The sequence below is a fragment of the Acinonyx jubatus genome, chromosome A1 (assembly GCF_027475565.1).
Source record: "Acinonyx jubatus isolate Ajub_Pintada_27869175 chromosome A1, VMU_Ajub_asm_v1.0, whole genome shotgun sequence".
In the NCBI taxonomy this organism is placed as follows: domain Eukaryota; kingdom Metazoa; phylum Chordata; class Mammalia; order Carnivora; family Felidae; genus Acinonyx; species Acinonyx jubatus.
In genome coordinates, this window is record NC_069380.1 from 210,719,041 (window position 1) to 210,741,566 (window position 22,526).

The 22,526-nt window shown below is 43.5% G+C and overlaps 1 protein-coding gene across 11 annotated transcripts in view; it reads right to left on the reverse strand.

The window, feature by feature from the left end:
• Positions 1-22,526, reverse strand: part of PDZD2 (PDZ domain containing 2) — a 364,850-nt gene that overhangs the window by 78,762 nt on the left and 263,562 nt on the right. For 8 of the 11 annotated variants that reach the window (XM_027074932.2, XM_027074927.2, XM_053201742.1 and 5 more), the window contains 4 exons: positions 21,007-21,508; positions 11,287-11,429; positions 8,273-8,405; positions 2,850-3,005 (listed from right to left, as the gene is read on the reverse strand). In XM_027074932.2, the coding sequence (XP_026930733.1) occupies positions 2,850-3,005; positions 8,273-8,405; positions 11,287-11,429; positions 21,007-21,508 (934 nt within the window). Of the gene's footprint in view, positions 1-2,849; positions 3,006-8,272; positions 8,406-11,286; positions 11,430-21,006; positions 21,509-22,526 lie in introns of those variants that run through there. The other 3 variants (XM_053201754.1, XM_053201784.1, XM_053201763.1) reach the window with 3 other exon arrangements.

Below are 22,526 nucleotides of genomic sequence, written 5' to 3' on the forward strand. Positions count from 1 at the left end.
CCCTGAAGGCTCAGGAGGCCGGAACGTCGATATTAGCCCAAAGACCCTTTGAGGCTGCCACACTGTGGTCAGCTGTGGGCCTTGGAGTTACCATAATTTTCATGGTGGATAAATCCAGTTCAATTTTGGTGTCATTTTCAGTAGCATTCAATGAATGCTTACTCTGCTGTTTGATTTTGAATTCATTTAGTTATTTATAACTCAGCACCAGATGTACTGGCTAAATTCTAGGGATTCACTGGGAACCCAATCCAGTCATCACATTCCCTTACCTCATGGAGTTTTAGAGTTGGACGGGAGAAGCAGATCTTAATCACATAATCACAAATCCAAACGTGATAAGCAGTTCACAGGAGAGCCACATAATCATGCTAGGAGAGCTAAGAGATTTTTGTTTTAAAGCTAGTTTAAGCTTTTTTTTTTTTTAAGTTTATTTTTGAGAGAAAGAAAAAGTGTGAGCAGGGAAGGGGCAGAGAGCAAGGAGGAGAGAGGACTGGAAACGGGCTTATGCTGACAGCAGAGAGCCTGATACAGGGCTCAAACTCATGAACCGTGAGCTCATGACCTGAGCCGATATCTGACTGAGCCACTCAGATGCCCCAGAGAGCTAACAGATTTAATATACGTGGGTATAGCTTCTCTGACGCAGTAACACTATGGGATCCCAAAGATGGATAGAGTCATCTTATTCAGGCAGAGGATTCCAGAGAGACAGAAGAGCATTTGCAAAGGTCCTGTGGCAGAAAAACATGTAGCTATCATGAGGGACTACAGGAAGGCAGTGTAGTGGTTGCTTAGGAGTGATGAGCTCTGTGAGAAAGAAGTAAGGTTCAAGAAGTAGGCAAGAGCCAAGGAGGCAGTGTAAACCATGGAAATTAGTTTGGTCTCTACCCTAACTAAAAGTAAAAGTAAGGGAAGCCACTGAGTGGTGTCATAATCCAAAGAAATGGGAATAATCGCAGTTGGTTTTAAATCAACACTGGGCTTATACAATGCCTCTGGGCAAATTACAAAAAGGCATCTCTTCTTTAAGATGCTTTCCTTCTTTTATTGGCAAATTGTCTTGATTATTGATTTTGTTAGAGCAAAACTCTTTATTGCTATCTTCCAGAAAACTGCCATAATAAATGTAAAAGCCCCCGATTTTTATGACGTGAATGTGCTTCCTTAGATGTAGCACTTTTGTGCAGTCCACACTCGCACAACCATCCTCAGTGACCCTAGATGTCTAGTAATCAAAGAGAAAGGAGAAGAGCAACTTTTTCTTCCTTAAAATAAAATAGCATACTGTGTAAATGTAATAAAAATGCAATTTTTTTGGTCTTCTGAGGCCTAATTTAACCAAAACTAATTTTCTAATGCTTACCCATGCTGCCTAGGTTTAGTGCTGGTGGGACAGAGTAAGGGTCTTCAAATGGCAGAAGGAGGGCCCCCTCTCCATGGCTGGTTGGATGGGGAACAAGAGCTAACAAGAGTTTACACTGAAAATGACACATCTATCAGATCTGGGGTCCAAAGAGGAAACCATGGGGCCACACTGCAACCACAGTTAACCAAAAGCCCTCCTGACTCTGTGTGCCAGCAGACCACGAGGGTGTGAAACATCACAGGCCATGTAAGAGCTCCGAGCCATGCAAGAGTCCCAGTTTCATTAAAATTGTAAAACATATCTTTTTTTTTAAGGGGTGCTAACATTTTTTTAAAGTTTATTTTTTGAGAGAGAGAGAGAGTGAGAGAGCGAGCAAGCATGAGTGGGGGGTGGGCAGAGAGAGAGGGAGACACAGTATCCGAAACGGGCTCCAGGCTCTGAGCTGTCAGCACAGAGCCCGACGCGGGGCTTGAACTCACGAACTGTGAGATCATGACCTGAGCCAAAGTCGGACATTTAACCGACTGAGCCACCCAGGTGCCCCAAAATTCTAAGACATATCTGCACAACTTTGCCCGAATGGGTTTTGTGTTATTGTAACATTCCACTTCTCAACCAGAATCTCTCCATCTAAGCCTGTTTGTTTGCTTGTTTGTTTATTTATTTGGTTTATTTAGTTTGAGAGAGTGCATGCAAGTGGGGGAGGGGCAGAGAGAGAGAGGGGAGAGAGAGGAGAGAGAGAGAGAGAGAGAGAGAGAGAGAGAGAGAGAATCCCAAGAAGGCCCTGTGCTGTCATTGTGGAGCCTAATGTGGGGCTCAAACTCACAAACTGTGAGATCATGACTAGAGTTGAAACCAAGAGTGGGACGCTTAACTGACTGAGCCACCCAGGAGCCCCTCTCCTGGGTGGCTTAAATTCACAAACATTACTTTTCAAACCTACACCAAGAAGTAGCAATAAAATTCTCATATATATGAATTAGTAAGCATGCTAGAAATTGATATACACACTGAACTTAATACACAGTTGCTCTCTCATCCCATTTCCAGTTTCAATGTTTTCTCTTTTTTATTAATATTTATTTTGAGACAGAGCATATGTGTGTGTGCGTGGGCGAGGGAGGAACAGAGAGAACGCACACGAGAGAGAATCCAAAGCAGGCTCTGTGCTGAGCACAGAGCCTGACACAGGCTCAATTTCACAACCATGAGATCATTACCCAAGCTGGTCAAGAGTCAGACATCCAACCAACCGAGTCACCCACGCACCCCTCCATGTTTTTTCTTAAATGAAAATCATTACTCTCATGGATTTGTCTCAAAGACCGTGACAAAAAAATAAAAAGAACACCCTGTGGTCCTCTCCCATCCGGGTCTCTACCCTACTATCTTAAGCTATTATCTTTGATCCTGCCTTCAACATCTTCAGGGACACATCATTTTCCAGCACAGCAGCTGGGGAAACCAAAGGCACACTTACTGCTCCCTGGGCGGAAGACGAGCCAGGTCCTTCGTCCTCTTCCCCGTCTGGCTCCTGGTCCTCGTTGTCAGTCCAAGAGGACACGTCCTCTACTGAACTGGTCAGATCAGGCAAACTCTTAGATGTCAACCTCAGGAGGTCCTCTGTGGAGCTTTCCTAGGGGGACATAATTAAAGGGCTATGAATTACCCCATGGCACCAAGCAGTTCTGGATCAAGGTCAAGGAAAACCTAGAAGAGGCAGCTGTGAGCGTGGCCAGGAGCTCTGAACCCAAAGACCGTATGGAATGTATGTCCCACACTTCAGGTTGGCAGGGTTACCACACGTCAGGGGTGCAGACCCAATTTAAATCCCAACCAATTTTTTTTTTTTTCCCTGAAAAACCTGTTTCATAGACAGATGTTTCTACAGGCAATCCAAATTCTCTGTCCTTTAGATTCTTTGATACCCTGCCTTACTTTACACTTTAAGCCCCCTCACTGGCAGGTCAGGATCTTAGAGCAGTCGCTTCTGCCCAGCATTCCAAACACACCTCCCTCCATTGTCCCCTCCAATCCATACCTTCCGTGCCAGCCGTACTGACCTTCTGACATGCCAGGCTCTCTCCTGCTCTACACCCTTTTCCACCAGCAGCTCCCTCTGCCCAGGGAGCTCAGTTTTGCAGATCAGCTTTAGCACCCTCCCCTGCAAGCCTTCCTGGATGAGCTCAGGAGCCATTCTGCATGTCTTTCCCTTCTTCCCAAATGTCCTTTACTGTTTCTTTCATCGCCCCGCATGTATGTCTAAGTATGCCTATCTCTCCTGCTCATCGGAGCGTTCCCCAAACTGAATGCCATTTCTACTCTTTGCTGTGTCCCCAGGCCCAGCACACAGCTCTAATATCCATGTGCTCCTCCCCCTCACTGCTCATCTCACTAGCATATGAGATTTCATTCACTGAAAAGAGATCAGACTGTTGATTGAATCATAACCCCAAAGTGGAGACTGATAACGTCTCTTCAAAGAAAGAAGCCCTTGAACACTTTTTAGAGGTCAACAAAAATACATGGAATCAGACTCCATTTATTTTATTTTTTTTAACGTTTCTTTATTTTTGAGACAGAGAGAGACAGAGCATGAACGGGGGAGGGTCAGAGAGAGGGAGACACAAAATCTGAAACAGACTCCAGGTCCTGAGCTGTCAGCACAGAGCCCGACGCGGGGCTCGAACTCACGGACCGTGAGATCATGACCTGAGCCGAAGTCGGCCGCTTGACCGACTGAGCCACCCAGGCGCCCCCAGACTCCATTTAGATTAGAGTATAAAGAAGGCTTCATCATAGCCCTTCCTTCCTACACACAGACTAGGCCACAGGGGTGAGTGGGATGCAGGCAAGGTCACAGAGGCCACTTGACAATCTCACATGCAAGTGAGGTGCACACAGCCACCGAGGACTCTCGGGGAAACACCACAGCATAGGAGGCCAGGGAGTAGGGGTGGCTGATCTGAGGCCATAAAAGAGAGAAATGCATCCTCCCCTCCTTCTCCACAGCTGTTTCTACAGGAAGGAAGCATGTAGAAAGTTTTGATCATCATATTCCTCGGGGCTTGACAGAAAAGAGAACAGTAACACAAGACGCCCATCTTAAACAACAGGTGTTACAGACTATTAGTGAGTAGGTATACTGGTGACAGTGACACTTGTTACTAGTTTGATGCAGGTCCAACTTTGGAGGTACCTGAAGTTCATTCCTGTCAGGTCAGTAATTGTGAATACTACACAGTTAGACCTTATCTGAGGGAAGGAGCAAAAGCTATGAAGCAAAAAGTGAGTTCAGCTCTCTTCTGTGATGTCAACTCTGCTAGACCATTAACAGAAAAGAGTTTTTAAAAAAAGATGAAGGTCCCAACTGGTGAGTAAGTTGCACAACAGGACAGAATACTCCATGGTCATTAAAAATGGTGCTACAGCAACGTACATTGTGAGGTGGAAAGATTCTTACGGTATGCTACTTAGTGAAAAAGGCAGATGGAAAAGCAATATTGCCATATTAATAATGGATGTAACAATAAGCTGGATGTGTTAACACGTGATAACCATAAAGGCAAACCTTTCTCCACATGCTTGTTGCAACCAGCTGCATTGTTTGGGCTCTTTATATTTCATTCAATCTTCCTGATATTCCACGAAGCAGTTATGGATTCTTATTATCCAGGTGAGAACCCCAAGGTTAAAAAAAATGTAGTAATGTGCTCAAGATATACAGTTTTTATTTATTTTTATTTTTAAATTTTATTTTATGTTTTTATTTGAGAGAGAGAGAGAGAGAGAATGCGAGTTGGGGAGAGGGACAGAGGGAGAAAGAGAGAGGGAGACAGAATCTTAAGCAGGCACCATGCTCAACATGGAGCCTGATGTGAGCCTCGATCCAATCATGACCCGAGCCGAAATCAAGAGTTCAACGCTCAACTGACTGAACCACCCAGGCGCCCCAAAATGTACAGCTTTTTTAAAGGCTGTGCCTCTGAAGTCTATGCAGGTCTGCCTCCAGGGGCACTCCATCTCCTTGTGTTTGACTCGATTAAAAAAACACGTCTGGAAGGACAGACAAATAAGTTAATGGAAAGAATTACTGGTGGCATTATGAAAATTTTATCTTCCTTTTCTTCTAGGTTTTCTACATTAGATATAATAAATGCGTATTACTTGTTAATAAAAACAAAGTGATAAAAAGAGAGAAATATTGCTACGCATGTACTTCCAGGAATATGAAAGCAAACTTGGATATTCTGATTTCATTCGTTCAACAAAAACTTTCTAAGCTCCCATGTATAAGCAAACAACATATTTGTGGGGAAACACAAGACATCCTGTCCCGAAGAAAGTAACTGTTATATCTTCAAAACAACACCCTAAAGTTTGGGGACAAAGGGACTGTGTTCTACAATAATAATTTATATTCTTACTATTCTTTCTATTCAGCAAATAAAAATCTCTTTTTTTCCCCTCCCTCTCTTCAAACATAAAGAAAAAATAAAGACTGGATTACTCGCTCTTGTTGGATAAAGACGAGGAATGGATGCCAGGAGGTGTGGAAAGGCAGACTTTTGAGCATCTGGGATGGAGCCGATTAAGTTCAGGAACAAAGAACGGGCAGCTGCTATGGCAACGTATTGCCTGGATGGAAACAGAGTCAATGGGAAGAGGTGAAAGGTGTCACTCCTCTGTGGTCTGGGTCATTTTTAGGCCCATTATTCAGTACAGATGGCCAACAGCAATAGATTGACAATGGGAACACCCATTCCTGGCTCCAGACTGCTGCTCAGCCTTACAAAGACCCAGTGAGTGTCCTTCAAAGTCAAAGCCTTGGGGTGCCTGGGTGGCTCAGCTGGTTAGGCATCAGACTCTTGGTTTCGGCTAGGGTCATGATCTCATGGCTGGTGAGTTCAACCCCTGCATCAGGCTCTGTGCTGACACCCTCTCTCTGCTCCTTCCCTGCTGTCTCTCTCTCTCTCTCTCAAAATAAACAAATAAACTTAAAAAAAAAAGTCAAAGCCTCTAGCAGGAACACATTACCTCTCTCTAATACCACTGGCTCTGTGTCCTTTCTATCTTATTTTACTAACAGACAGCTTGGTATATGGAAAGAAGTTAACGTTGAAGTCTTATGGACCTGCAATGGAACATGCTATTGCCACCCATTGCTTGTGTGACCTCTGGGTCAATTAATTAACCCCTCAGATTTTGACTTCATCTTTTGGAAAAAAAGAACGAATAGCTCTCTCATGGGATTTCAAGAATTAAATGAGATCATAGGTAAAAAGCACCTAGCATCCAGTGTGTCCCTGATACACATTAGTGCCCTTTCTTTGAGTCGGTGAACATGACCACAGATCAGGCATCATCCAGGAGACCAGCCTTCAACACCCTCCTGTACTCTCCTTAATTATGCTTATCCACAAGTGGACCTTTTTCGTTTTTATTTTATGTTTTCTTTGCTCTGTGTGTTTGTGGATAATAGCTTGACATAGAAGAGATTCCCCCTTCTCCATTTTCTGAACTAGCAGGAGAAAGAAGTCAGCGTAGAAGTAAAGGTTTGGTGGCCGTGGTATAATGCATGTGCCGGAGCCCCTGTGTTCTTGAGCCATAGACTGTGAGGAGACAGCAGGGCTCCCGGCGGTATCTCTGGGAGGGGAGGAGAGCACCTGTGAATGGAGGCTGTCTCAACTCCTGCCTCCGGGGCCTCAAAGCCAACCCTTCCTCCCAAGTCTGTGTCAAGGCTCTGTGTTCTCGTTGGAAGCCTGAGAATCTGGGTTAAGGGATTGGGGTGAAAGGTGTGAAAAGAGGAAAACAGATTTTTCAGATAGTTTAAAATATTCTAATTATTAAATACTCCAAAAATAGGCACTAGAGCTTGTAATCTAAGAGAGAAAAATACAGAAGAGCCTGTGGATGCGAGGTTCAAAAAAATAGCAGGGATAACGAGGAAAGAGTGAGCCACGCTGGCAAGAGCGTATTGCTGCGAAGGGTGAAGCACTGGGGTGGTTTCCCACCACTGCTTACAGGAACTAGAATGAAGCCCAGGTTCCACTGTACTAGCTCCTGAGTCCTGTGGACACTTTCCTGTCTTATCAACAGCAGACAGGACCACGGGGCAGAAGCAAGAGGGTTCAGGTCCTCCTCCTTTTGGTCACACAGCTATGGAGGCCTGCAGCCTTCATCCAGGGCGCTAAGACACCAGGGGACAAGCAGATGCTGGGGCCCAGGACCTCAGTGCTATTTTAACACACTCTGGGGATGGGGATACAAGAAACACCAGCCTGAGCCCCTTATGAAAAGGAGGTGGCAGTCAGAGGAAGGGGACAGACACTGGCTGTGCATCAAGAAGATAGCAGATAGCATCCAGGCCTCTGTGAGATGGGAACCAGCCATGGGAGTTAGTCCTCACTGGCTCCTTGGGGAAACTGAGGATGGAGCGGAGGATGGTGACCAGACAAACAGGATTCACAGGGCTTCCTGCAGCACCAACACTCCATGAGGCCATGAGTCAGAACCAGGGCCTGTGGCCTGCCTGTGACTAGCCCTAAACCTTTCTTCCTTCGGGACCTGGAAAATGCACAGCTCCATGCCCCTGGCATCCCTGCCATCCGGCGGGCTTCCATGTCTCTTCTTCAGTGTCTCCTTGGGAGAGAGGTTACTCTCTCCACCTTGAATTTCTGTCCACCCTACCATCCTTCCCTTTTCCTTAGTCTGAGCACTGCTCTTCCATCTACTATTTCAGCTAAAGGCCGTCCTCATGGGCTTACACTATAGAATCACAGCTGTTTAAATGGCCCAAGTGCAAGCATGTGTGTCAGTGTTTGTGTGCGGGATGGGGAGGGCTCAAATCTGAATTCACCACCATCATTAAAAATAGATATAAAAAATAACCAAACTACCTACCTTGCTGGCTACCACCAGCTGAACCATTCCAGTGGCTGAGCGAAGAATGGCCACCGCTTCCTCATGGGAGAGACCCACCAATAAGTGACCATTGATTACCAGCAGCTCGTCTCCTAAGGACAGTCTGCCATCCCTGAGGAAATGGAGATGGGAAAAAAATCCCTTGTGAAGATATTCTGGGCTTGAGAAGGGACATTTTCCTGGAGCTGGGGAGGGTCGTGAGAGGGCACAGTTAAAATCAGGCTGAGGATAAAGGAGAGATGGCCAGCAATAGTTTGGGATGGGATTTATCCTTTGGTCTGGCTGGGTCCCCTGATGCCCACTTAGGGAAGCTCCATGATTTCAAGTGGTCACCTGGTAGTAGGCAAGTTCTTAAGTCACTACCATATCTTGCATCAACTTTAATGAAATGCCTCCCATCCAGGGGGAGACAATGATAGAGGAACGGAGACCCCATGGTTTTTGGACAGTTAAGTCATTCTTATCTCAATCCTATCTGCCATCCTGCCCTCACAACTGAGTTCTCAGCTGAGTCACTGAGCTAAGCACCCCCAAACAAAGGTATCTTAAGCATGACCAAAAGCCTTGTCTAAACTGCTGCCCTCTCTCTTTCCAGGTGACATGCCCTCGTCCCCAAAACACACAGTTATAGGACCTTGAGGATGAGGTTTCTTTCCATCCTACAGCCAAGCTTCACCAGCAGAAGGATGAATACAAAAGCAAACAAACAGAATGACCAATTAACTGCTATTGCAGCTATCAGACCTGGTCTACAAATGTTTCTTTATTCCCTCTAAAGTAAATTATAGCTAACTAACAGCTTCCTTCCCATTGGGCTGGCAAGAGGCTCAAGGGTGGGTCAAGGGTCTGCCATGGCACCCTGTGTCAGAGCATTGCACAGGCCCTTTCAGTCACCGTGGGTCGGCAGTCTTGTGGGTTCCACTTGAACCTCCAATGGTCTGGCCTCCCATGATCCCAAAGGAGGTTTTTCATCTCCATTGCTAAATATGGGATAGGAAATCTGGTGATGCAGATGGACTGTAAGCCTAGGACCCCACCATCCCTTCTGAAGGCTTTACATCAATGCCCAGGGTGCTGCTGTTGGACATGTGCATGCCCCCCATATTCCCAGATTCACCAACTTTCTCTCCAACATTTCCACTCTCCTTCAGTGAATAAACCAGCTTCTCTCATCCTACTCTCCCTCACCAGTTTCTTTCTCTTAATCCTCTAGGGCGTGCATCATAGTCTTTTCTATGAATTTAGCCTTTAACAGAACATAGGAGGCACCTGAGACTTCTGACAGCCTCTGCTTTCTGTCCTTCAAAAATCCCTAAAGCAGAGAAATGCTAAGAACCCTTCTAGCTGCTTGGAATGGAAAGAGAAGGGGAATAGGAAACCCACAGAGAACAAACTGGAAGCTCAAGGAGGTGTGTGGGCCCAGGTGAACAGGGATCAAGAGTAAAAATGAACACAAAGTTCTGACCACTATCCTTGAATTTATGCAAGACCATTCCTACCCACATCCCTTTTCTTATTTCCCTCTTCAATTCCATCTCCCTCATCTCCTGTTATTACCTAGAATGCCACACATGTGAATTATATACTCCAGAAACAGAGAGAGAGAAAGACACACATAAAACACATAAAACTCAGGGTTCAGGGTGAAAAGAAAATGGGTGTCTAATGGTGACACCTACTAAAAACAGCTCACATAGAAAACAGACAAGAACAGCTCTTCTTAAGTTTATCTCTGGGCACAGGAATTTTCTAACTGCCAACCTTCCAAAGACATGCTAGAATCCAAGGCCTAGTAGCATTAATGGGAAAATGGCTCTCTGATGGGAATTCCTCAAGGTATATACCTCATTTGGGAAATTTAGTGATGCTCTTCTGGATAAAAACTAGAGTCTTACTCCTTCCCTAATGACTGCTGCCCAGACAACTGACCAGTGCAGTTAACCTTATCTCTAGTTATTGGCAACTTAATCTCTAGTTACAAGACTAGAACAGGGACATGACACACTTTGCTAATTTATACCCTGGTCCTCTCCTCAGTTTTCCATTTTTTACCTCCAGCTACCTTCAACGCCACTTCATGAGATAAATTTTTCAGTCCTCTCTTGGTCTGGGGCAGGCCAACACTACTCTGATTTGTCCTATCCCCTTTATAACCAGGGTACCTGAATGGAACACCAAATTCTCAACTAGATTTACCTCCCTCATCAGTGAAACTCTACCTCTACACATCTGCTGTATACATGTGGGCATGCAACGCGTGTTCACACCCCAATGTGCCTTGCAAGTAGTAGACACCCTGTGTATGTGGAAGCAATCAGCTAGCAAGGCAAAAGCATGCTTTATATTTTGGGATAGCTACATCCTTGTAACTCCAAACGGACTTCTTTGTGCATGCTCTGCCTAATCACTGTCCTTCTTCCTACTTAAAACAACAGTTCAGACTTAAAAAGAAGGTTTGAAGTATGAATTATTCAAGGTCACAAGGAGAAAAATTCACATTTACTGTTTACCACTCCACATCTGCATGACACACCTATCCATGTGTGTATAGAATCCTGAGAGCCCTGACAGATCACATGAACTGTGGTCACATTTAAAATCAATGACTTTCCCAAGTCATTAGCCACCATCTTATAGGGGTTAAGATTCAGGAAAGTGGTTTTCTGTTGCATGGCATAGCCTCAATAGGTAACCACATATTACCAGTATCCCAAAAGTTAGTGTAAGTAACAATCACTTGAAACTCAAAACAGACTGGAAAGAAATGCAATCTCTCTATGATTTGGAGGAGCCTACAGTATCTCCAGCAATTAGCCACTTCCTGTGCCCAGGGGTGTGTTTAATTGGAACTGCTCCTGCCTGATTTTCTTCCATGCTCCCGCAGGATAAACTGTAATTACCAGGGCTTTGGCCAAATAGAAGAGTCCTAGCCCCCAGAGGAAGGGAAGGGAGAGGATGAGGAGTCAGAGAAAGGGGCAGAGTTATCTAGTCACCTGTGAGCGGCACCTCCTTCCTTCACTTGAGTGACAACGATAGCGTGAGGTGAGCGCTTTGATCCTCGGCCTCCACTAACCTGAATTCCCAGCCCATCCGATTCCTTAAGCAGCTCCATCTTCCATATCCGGCCAACTTCCTCCTTGGAAGAAAAAGTGAGCATACTGTGAAGTATACGGACAGGCACGTGGCATTGACACAGGAGAGTGGAGCTGTTAGGTCAGGCCAAATATTCTTCAATTGTCAACAGGTACTGAAGATGACCACAGAAGGAAAAGTTCCATGTGCTAAATCATAGTCTCTAGCTGCCAGTCCTGCCCAAGAGAACATTCTATGATGATGGAAATGTTCTATATTTGTACGATCCAACATGGAGCCACTAGCCACAGGTGGCCATCAAGGGCTTGACTAGTGGCAACTGGGATGTTACATTTTTCATTTCATTTAGTTTACATTAAATTACATAGTTACCTGTGGCTAGTGGCTATAATATTGGACAATAAGAGTGACTATCGAATTTCCTGATCAAGGTTATGTTAAGTAAAGCTTCTTCTGCCTGAAACCCAGATACCACTGTGTGTGTGTAAACACTGGCTGTGTCTGGGTTCCATTTATTTACACACAGCTACTAATAAATAAAGGAAGATGAAAGGAAGACAAGGATAGGTCTTGGAGACTTCAACTCATTTGAGCCCAGCTCTGCCACTTAGTAATTATGAAAGCCACCTATGCCTAAAACCTTCTGTTTCCTTGCCTCTAAAGTGGGGATAATTATGAATACTTCCAAGTTTGTCATTAGGATTACGTGAGATATTTATGGAAGGAGCAGTGCTTCCGACACCTAGTAGAGACATAATAAATGCTGACTGCTAACCATATATTACTTATGTACGCACACATATGTGTTAAAACCATCATACCATAATATGCCCAATGGTACTGCATTAGTGTTGCATAGTGACAGATGGTAGCTACACTTGTGGTGGGCACAGCATGGCGGAGTTGGCCAATCACTATGTTGTACGTCTGAAACTAATGTAACATGTGTGTCCACTACACTTCAGTTAAAAAAAATACATCATGTTGAATTGAATCTCAAACTTCCTTAGAACATATAAATGAGATCTTTGGCAAGAGAAACCAAAACAGGAAATTAATTGATGAATTTATTATTGGCTTCTCTAGACATGGGTCTGTACACTTTTTAAATACATTAAAACACCCTAATAAAAATCTATCCTTTTAAAAAGCTAATCATGTCTGTAAGTCCTCTGGATTACTGGTAGCTTTTCTACTTTGGTTAATTCTCTTCTTGACTCCCTATTTTATTCCAAGGATGCAAACATATACCCAATACAAAATGTTTGAGTTACCTCAGATACTTGGTTGTTCAGAGAAATGAAAGAAATGAAAGAAATGAAAGAAAAACCTTCCAAAGTGATTTCCTTCGGGAGGGTCTTACTTTATGCTCACTCCTATAAGTTCCTCTTATCTCTAGGTATGTGGGTATGGGTCACAATGTATTCCTCAACATATTAAAAAAAAGCGCCATGTCCTTTCCTCATTCATCATGAAGGTCCAATGGAACCATTACAGTCCAATATGAACAAACCCATCCTCCCCCTAGAAATAGGCAACCTTCCCATTTAAGCTGCTTGCAAAAGAGAAAGAATGCAAAGCATTCAGAAAATCTGAAATACACAGTCAGAAACTAAAATGAAACTTTATGCAGTAGTAAAAAAACCAGATGTTAAATGGTCACTGATGTGCAGCAAAAGGAACGTCTGGGGAAATTATTAACAGACAGAGACAGACCTGTTGGATCTTATACTTTTTCTACTATAGCACTACTCAGCGGGGCTCCACTGCTCAGCAACATGCAGTGTTTGCCAACGGTCTCCTTCATCTGCTGACCACAGACAAACGAGGCCTGTCTGGCCAAATGTAACTTCAGAAGTCACTGGCTTACCACAGTAGTTCATGAACTTGTCAACAATCCCTATATCATCCAATCATTTCACTTTGGACTTCATGGTTTTTGGTGTGTTGCCTCTGACCTCTGGAACACCTTTCTCTCTTCTCCATTCAGAAACAGCCTCCTTGGCCTTCCAAGTCTCCACTATGTCCAAGATGCCATCCTTGAGAATCAGTGCTACTTATGAGATGGCAGTTTTTGACACTTCGAGTACATGAGGCTGTGGCCTAGTGCATAGCCCCAAAAGGAACAAATTCAGAGACGTGCTGATTAGCTATTGTCCCAGCTTGCTGGGCATCCCAAACTAGCACATGGGTCAGCCCCAGAGCTGACTCCCTGGGCCTAACAAAGTAGCTGAGAAACTAGAGTGGAATGGTGGCTTGACTTGTTTTTTCCATGGAAGATATGCTATGGCTACTAGGGTCTTGAAGATATGGGACAGTGCTCTTCCCTCTCCCAGTCCAGAAAAGCTGTGAAATCCCTTCCCAAAAGCAACAGGGACTATTATGAGAGTCCAGAAATAAGCAAACCCATTTGGCTTTAGCCCAAATTAATAAAAACCTATCCATCCCATTACCAGTTACATCTGTCCTACCATCCTTTTGTTAAACAGAACATGTTAAGTATGGTTCACAGATGGTATGACAATACTAGATACATAGTCCTTTCTAATTTTTAAATGCCTTTAGAAATAGGACTTGAGGGGTACCTGGGCAGCTCAGTCAGTTAAGCATCTGACTTCGGCTCAGCTCATGATCTCATGGTTCGTGAGTTTGAGTCCCACATCAGCTCTGTACTGCTGACAGCTAAGAGCCTGGAGCCTACTTGTGATTCTGTGTCTCCTTCTCTCTCTGCCTCCCCACACCTCTCACAAATAAATAAACATTACAAAATTAAAAAAAAAAAAGAAGTAGGACTTGTGACAAGAAACATGCAAACCTATGATCGTGGAGAAAGAATAATGACCTAACATATACTCTTGACAAAAGAGCTAAAGACAATTTTCAGTAAGAGCACTCACAGGCCCACTCCATTCCCCTGCCCAATATACACACAAATAGTTAAAAGCAAAATAAAGCAAATATTAATAAAAATGGCTTCAGAAAGTAGGAATGATCAATCTGTAATACAGCCCCCAACGATACAGTCAAGAAACAGATCTTCTTCTTTTCCACTTTTATCTAGTACTATGAGTTTTCTCTCCATACCTGAAAGTAAGAACTATAAGGGGGGCAGGGGGGGACGGGGGGGGATTCAAAGAAATTAGTGCAAGTTTTCTTGATCATCTAATGAGGAGTTCAAAGATACACAAAGGAAGACACAAACAGGAAGTGCCAGATGTTATCAGTCTCAACTGTACAACTGTCAGTATTAAATCTAGTTGCCTACAGCTGAGAGCAGTGTTCAGTTACAAATAAAATTAGTGTCTGAAGTTTATGAGGCTAAAGCTGGCACTCGCCAAAAATCAACAGGCCAACTTAAATAGAATATTAAGTAGATTTCCAACTGCCTCCTTAGAATTCTGCATGGGTACGTAATACGCACTTCAGTATGGTCAAAACAGGACTCTGCCTCCCTCTCCCTCCTGGCTTTCCCACCTCCATGGGAAAAGCACCATCATTTATGCCAGCTAAAGAGGATATGCAAACTAAAAGCTCCATAGCTTTGATTCCTCCTTCTATTTCCTATACCCAAACCATGAGGAAGATCTGTAGGCTCTACTTGTAAAACACATCCATGTCTATCTACTCCTGCTCCTTCCTGCCACCACTCTGGTCAAGACCACCAGGATCTCTAATATGGATTATCACAGTAGTTTCCAGTATGGTCTCGTTTTTTTTCCTCATCTCCTACAATACCCTATTCTCCATTATACAACATACATCATGATGCACTCAGCTTAAACCTTCCAACAGCTCCCTAGTAGACGCAGACTGAAGTCCAAATCTTTGAGATGGCGAACACAAACCTCCATCTCCAGCCTTGCCTGCAATCCCAAATCATATCCCCTCCCCCACCTCTGTGTTCTCCCCAGCACTTACTGTCTCTCTATACCTGGAAGACCCAATCACTCCTGCCTAGGGCAGCCACATGTGCTGCCTCCTCGCTGGAAATATTCTGCTTCTAGATGTTGCATGGCTGTCCTTTCCTGACATTCAGGCTTCGGCTCAAACATTGCCTGTTTAATTAGGCCTTCAGTGATACCAATTTCAGTTAACCCCACCAGGACACTGCCCAGTCATCTTTCACTTCACCGATTTCATTTATAGTACTTGTTGTCACCATCTAACATTCTGATTCATCTATTTGCTTATTTATTCCCTGTGGCCCCTTATTTGTGTTAAGTGCCATGGCACAGGAACCTTGTCTCTCATTTATCAGTGGGTTCTCCAGCAACTAGAATGGTGTCTAGCACATAACAATACCGTATAAATGCCATAGAATTAATAAATGTGGGATGTTTATACACTCATCCTACAGTTTTTCAGAAGTTATTGAGACTGATGTTAAGAGGCTCACCCAGACGGGATACCTGCACACTTGCCAATGTTTAGCGTGTGAACACCCGATCCAGTTGTAGAGATGATTGAGTTCTGAAACAGATCCTGTCTAGACAGATGGCTCAAGCCTTTGCTTCTTTTGCATTGGCTTAAAGGGCAACGAGATTGGCAGCCTGTTGAGAAAAAGCCAAACCACGCAAAACTGGACGCTATGGACATTTATATTAATGTTGTTGAAGTGCTACCCTTTCCTATAAAAACGCCAATTAGATTGTGTGAGCTCATACATGCATCTCCTCACAGAGGCCAAAAAAAAAGGGGGGGGGGATTTATTTACAAAACAGAGGTGGTACATTAAAAGGAGCTGTCTCGGCAGCATTTAAATGACCTCATCTTCTGTTGGAACCAAAAATAATATTTCACAATAGCATCTTTTCCCCAAATGTGAGAAGAAACATCATCCAACTAGAATTTTACTGCAGTAAGTGGTCTGGCTCTAGTTGCAAACTTAGATTCTGAGACTGTTTGCTTATCCCTTCTTATTTAGAATGATCAGTAAGAAATGAGGTGTGATATGTCAGAGTTGAAGTTCCTGAGGTAGCAGACCAAAATGCTCAGTTTATAGGTGAGAAAACAGAAGCTCAGAGAAAGAACATGGCAGCTTGAAGTCCACAGAGTTGGGGAAGGAAGAACTAGGGCTGGAACATAGTATCCCATCTCTCAGGCCTGGAGCTCTTTTTTTAAAAAATATTTATTCATTTTTGAGAGAGAGAGAGTGTGTGCATGTGATTTGGGGAGGGGCAGAGAGAAGGGGACAGGGGATCTGAAGGAAGCTCTGCACTGACAACAGAGAGTCTGATGCTGGGCTTGAACTCATGAACCACAAGATCATGACCTGAGCTGAAGTCGGACACTTACCCGACTGAGCCACCCAGGTACCCCTTAGGCCTGGAGCTCTTGGGTGCTTTCATTAATAAATGGGCACAGAACACCTGCTGGTGCAAGGCACTGAGCCAGAACACAAAGACAAATAAGGTCCTTGCCCTTAAAGTCTACTGGGGACACAACAAGCCCTATGGCAACTGGAATATGTGGGATTCATGCATTGATCAAGATAAGGAGGGGATCATGCAGAAGCCCAAAGAGGAGATGCTTAAAGATGGTACAGGTTGGGGGGGGGGGTCCCCAGAAGCCTCCTAGAGGAGTGTGTCCCCCAGAAATGGAAGAAGCTAAGCTACATGGGGGAGGGGAGAAGAAACAGAATGGTGAGAGCAGCAGCTGCAAAGGCTCACAGGAGATAGGGTAGCCTTTTGGGAAAAAATGTGGCTAATTCAGTCTAAACTGAGGAGGAAGAAAGCAGTGAGAGATGAAGGCAAAAAGTTAAGCAGGGATCAGACAGTGAAAGGCCTCGTGTGCTTTGTTAAGCTAAGGTGTTCAGATATTACCCTGAGGGTAAAGTGGACCCATCCAAAGGGCTTAAGCTGCAGTGTGTGTGAGCAGGTACATGCATGACTGATGGAGTCTCTTTAGAAAGGTCCCTCTGGCTGCTGTGGGGACAGCAGATGACAGGATGACACTGGACATGGATGGGTAGCAGACTACTATGACCACCCACATGGGAAATGAAAGCAGCTTGGTCCAGACCTATAGCCATAGAAGTGGGAGTGGGAGAGAGAAGTGGGGTGAGGAGGGAGACCCTACAGGGAGCCAGAGTTGATAGGATTTGGTGTTCGACTGGACATGGGGAAGAAAGAGGCCAGTATTTCAGTTGACTCCAGGATGCCAACTGTCCCAATTTCCTGGCATAGGACTGTCAGTACAAAACCACGGAAAGTTATAGACAAACCAGGTAATTGCTAGCTGAAACTCAGGTTTCTGGCTTGGGCGACTTTGAGAGTGATGGGACCTGGAACATTGGAGCCAGCTGGGTGGGAAAATGATGCATCGATGTGAAATATCTAAGATGGGAGACCTACTGCAGGTAGGTGGTAGAAAGCTTGGGGCGGGGGCGCTCAGGAGAGAGGTAAAGGAGCAGACACGGACTTAGGAGACATTACCACATAGAAGGATAGACGTTCACCCATTGCTTACTAGAATAGGATCATCCTCATGCTGTCTCTGCTTGATGCAAACATAAAACTACCCAGGAGATGTCCTGGATGTGATTCTCCTCAGTTACCTTTTCCTGCAGATTCAGACCTGGGGCAGCCTTCCTGAGGTCTCTGCAGACCACTTGCACTGAACCACTCAGCCTTCCTGAAGGTCTAGGGAAGAGTTCGGATACTCTATAGGGTGAATTACAAGTGTTAGGGTGAGACCACAAATGGACCCACAGACACACATGCCAACTATGAAGAAACTTGCCTGACTGGCAAATGGTAGGGTTCTTTTTCTCCCTATTATGTGACTAAGTTGTACTTATTTTTACCATGCTGCATTACAAAAATACACATTTGTAGTAAACAGGCTTGCAAGAACTGTTCCCTTGGATGAATAATGACCTTCACTAGACAGGGAGTAAGGAACTCTGAACTCATTTCTAAAACTGCTTATCTATGTCCTAGGAGATTCTAACGTTTTAAACAATGGGCCCAACTTTTATAATTTAAAAAATTAATCTGGTTGCATATGTCTTATTATGTGTTAATATTTTATAGAAACATGTTTTTTTAAAAGAAGATATTTACTAGAGAAAATGTTTCCTACAGCTCTGTTAAAGGAAAAGAGGGTATAAAGATAAAGACAGAAGATTTATTTTCATGTAACAAATAACAGTCTGTGAAAAGAAGCATCTCACAAATAAAAATGGCCTGAATGATTATAAACCTAGTCTGTAATTTATTCTTTGTAGATTTATATTAAATCATTAATAAAGCAGAAACAGAACAATGCTGACATGTTTAATCTCCCATTATTCAAATGGAATAGAATTTTTTGCCCCAAGGGTTTAAGAGGTAAATGCCTAATTTTTGTTTTTTCTGGAAATTCCATTTTAGCATCCTCATCCTGGAGGATGAGGCTCCTCCAGGCTCATCCTGGAGTAAAAATAAAAATCCACTCAGCCCAAGAACCTACACCACCTTCTGTGATGGTCTACTGGTTCCAATCTGGACGTTGGGGAAGCAGTGAAGATCTACTTCTTGCCAACTCTATCAATCCTGGGTAAATGCATTGAATGATGACGTTTCTTGGTTTGAAAAGGGTCCTAAAAGATATTCATGCCTAAAAGGGTGTATGGCCCATTCCAACTTTCTAAGATGTAAAGTATAACCCAGGGTCAACATTCAATCTATAGATTATGGGCAGTTGTAAAGAATGCAAAGTCCAGATGGCAGATCTCTCCTTTCTATAGGCATGTGGCTTTAAAACAAATGTCCCAAAGGCAATAGATTTTGTTTTTGTTTTTTTTTTAAATCACCATTTCATTTATATCTTCTTTGACATTTGATCTTGAGTGCAAAAACCAGGCAAAGGAAGTCTGATATGTGTAGTCTTCAAATAGTCTAATCCAGAAATTCACTTTTATGTTACTGCTTTTAGTTAAGTTTAGCAGAGAGGGGCACCTGGGTGGCTCAAGTTGGTTAAGTGTCCGACTTGGGCTCAGGTCAAGATCTTGCGGTTCGTGGGTTTGAGCCCCGCGTCAGGCTCTGTGCTGACAGCTTAGAACTTGGAGCCTGCTTCAGATTCTATATCTTCCTCTCTCTTTGCACACCACCTCCCCACTCTTGCTCTGTTTCTGTCTCTGTCATAAACAAACAAACATTAAAAAAAAAAGGTTAGCAGAGAATGAGTAGCCTCTTAAAAGTTTGTTTGTTTGTTTTTTTCTTTTAAAGTCATTTCCAAATTATTTCTACTGTGTCCTAGGCCAAATGAAAGCCTCTTCTTTGGAATATATGTGAGATTTAGTCTCTTTTGCTAACTTAAACCTTCAAAATGATTAAGCTAACCAACACTCCCTAACTTACTCATCCTCAGCTTTCTGTGTATTCATAATCTAATCATTAGGAGAAAAAGTCATATCCAAATATAGTACTCATCAGAAAGAAACAAATTATAATCTTTTTATTGTCCTTAATTTGGGGGGTCCACATTATAATCTTTTTATTCACCTTAATTCTTTTTTGAGGAGAACCATAAAGTTGGTAGAAAATCATTGATAGAGACATTACTTTTTTCTTCTCCTTTATTTACAATTCTATCTACAAATCATGCCTCCTTTGGGTAAGGCTTTATGAAGACCACCCAGATACTCAAATGAAGGAACATGGTTCCTTGAGAGAGGGATTATTTTGATTCCTCTAATCCCATTATACAGATTGGCTATGATTGGAGAAATATGCATGAAATAGCCTTTCTAGAAATTAGACTCATTCCCAGGGTACCATTTCAGCAGTATGCAAAGCTGAACTTGATGCTTCTTATCTTCCCAACTTTCTCTTTCATCCTTAAGGGGTGTCTCCTACAGGGACTCAGAGAGGAAACCAATCAGAAACAACATAGCAAGTTACTGCTTCTTTGGGAACCCACAGGCATATCTGCCAAGAAGATTCTTGGAAGGAACGTGCTTACCCTAAAGAAATATAATTTCATGAGAGAATGTTGGCTACAATGGAGGAGAAAATTTGAAGCTAGAAGTGGACCTGTTACCACTCAGAGTATACCACATCTGCTTTGCCTTTAGGTAAGACCAACCCTGACCATCACAGCTGGATATCATAGTATCAGAGATTTCTGTGAAATTTCCCAACTTCACTGGAATTCAGCAACGTAATAACACGAACCCATAAAAATATCACTGGTTTTGAAGTGTTAAAAATAAAAGCAGATGTTTCCCTAAGTGTTGAACATCCTTCCTGTGTAATACTGAGGACTGAATGTTTGAATGTTTTTGCTATCAACTGCCACCAGGAATTCTTGGCCTCACCAGTGGCAATTCCACTGGTGACAGTAGTGATAAATAATGATGCAGTTCGAGTACTTTATCTGGGCCTCAGATGACTCAAATTATACCACAGAAGGGCTTGAATTTTCCACTTAGGATCACTCAACTAGCTCTTTATTTAAGTGGATGAAATGATTTGGATTTTTTGTTGTTGTTATTGTTATGTCCTCTGATCATTTATCTTACTAAATGTGTTGGCTTCTAAATACAAGGCCATCTTAGATAGATTTTCTGAGCCTGAAAAGCTATTTCAACAGTACTTTGTTTGAAATTCAGGTTCGATAAGCAAACAAAAGCTTACCCGTGCCAGGCAGTCACTTGATTGGAAGTCTGTCTTCCCAGATTTTGAGAAGCGACGTTTGTCATTGCTTGTAGGTAGAGCAGCATCTGTCTTTGGAATTCTATGCTCTGTCCCTCTGTCTGCTTCTGACTTGTCTAGATGGGATCCAGCCAGCTCCTTGAGAGATTCCGGGCCATTTTCTAGCTCAAAAGCATGGCCATTGCCAAGTTTGGGGTCTGGGCCGTTGTCCGGCTCAGAGATGGGGTCATTGTCCAACTCACAGCCAGTACTGCTCTTGGGTTCTTCAGTGGCTTTGTGGGTAGAAGGCCTGGAAATGACCCCAAACTTTCTTGCTCTTTTTCCCTTTTTCACAGTTTGGTCACCCAGCTCCAAGGTTGGCGTCTCTCCTGGTTCAGAGCTGTTGCTACCGTTGCCATTATACGGAGAGTGAACTTTGTGCTTGAAGCGGCGCAGCATGATCAGGTAGATAAAGCCGCCATTCCAGCACTGCTCAGCCAGGTAACTGCAACACACACAGAAATGCCGGGTGAAACCCTCACACCATCCATCTCGACCAGCGCATCGGGCAGACGCATTCAGCAGCACCCGCGGAACCCGTGTGATTAACAACCTGGTGAAGCAACGGAGGTACTAAGCTTCCCAAAGAGGCTCAATGCTCAGTTCATTCTTTTAATCTACATAATTTTTGATGCTAAAAATAACCCCCAAACCAAAATCCCCACGAGCTAGAAATTACTAATGAAAAAAACCCTAGAGTAGGTAATTAGAAATGGAGTTTTCTATTCACAGAGCCAATCCTTACATATGATTACAAAAACAATAATTCTCCATTCCCTCAACAATTTCTTACATCAGAATTATGCTAGCCTCCCATTCATCTAGTTAAAAAAACAAATTTAAATTAAAAAAATTTTTTTAACATTTTTATTCATTTTTGAGAGACAGAGACAGAACACTAGCAGGGTAAGGGCAGAGAGAGAGGGGACACAGAATCTGAAGCAGGATCCAGGCTCTGAGTGCGGGGCTTGCACTCATTAACCGCGAGATCATGACCTAAGCCAAAGTTGGACACTTAACCGACCGAGCCACCCACGCGCCCCGCAAACTTAAATTTTTTTAAGTAAACTCTACATCCAATGTGGGGCTTGAACTCACAACCCAGGTATCAAGAGTGGCATGCTCTACTGATTGAGCCAGCCAGACGCCCCACCATTCATATAGTTTTGATGTCATTACTCTGCAAGTTCCCAAGGTAAAGAATAGATAAACTGAGAGACATGTAAAGTTCTGCTCTTAGGATCAAAATATCAACTGCACAACAACAAGAATCACTGCCTCACAGCATTCCAGTGAAAACAGATACTGAGCTGGGGGTGGAGAGGTGTTGGCTGGAATTAAGACACAACTGGTAATAAGCGCTGACAAGTGTGTGCTGCATTAAATGAGCATCAAGTCCACTTCTTGATAATGGTTCTAGTTTGGGTTGTTCCTGGCAAACAAGGAGTGTCATTTTCAGTCTG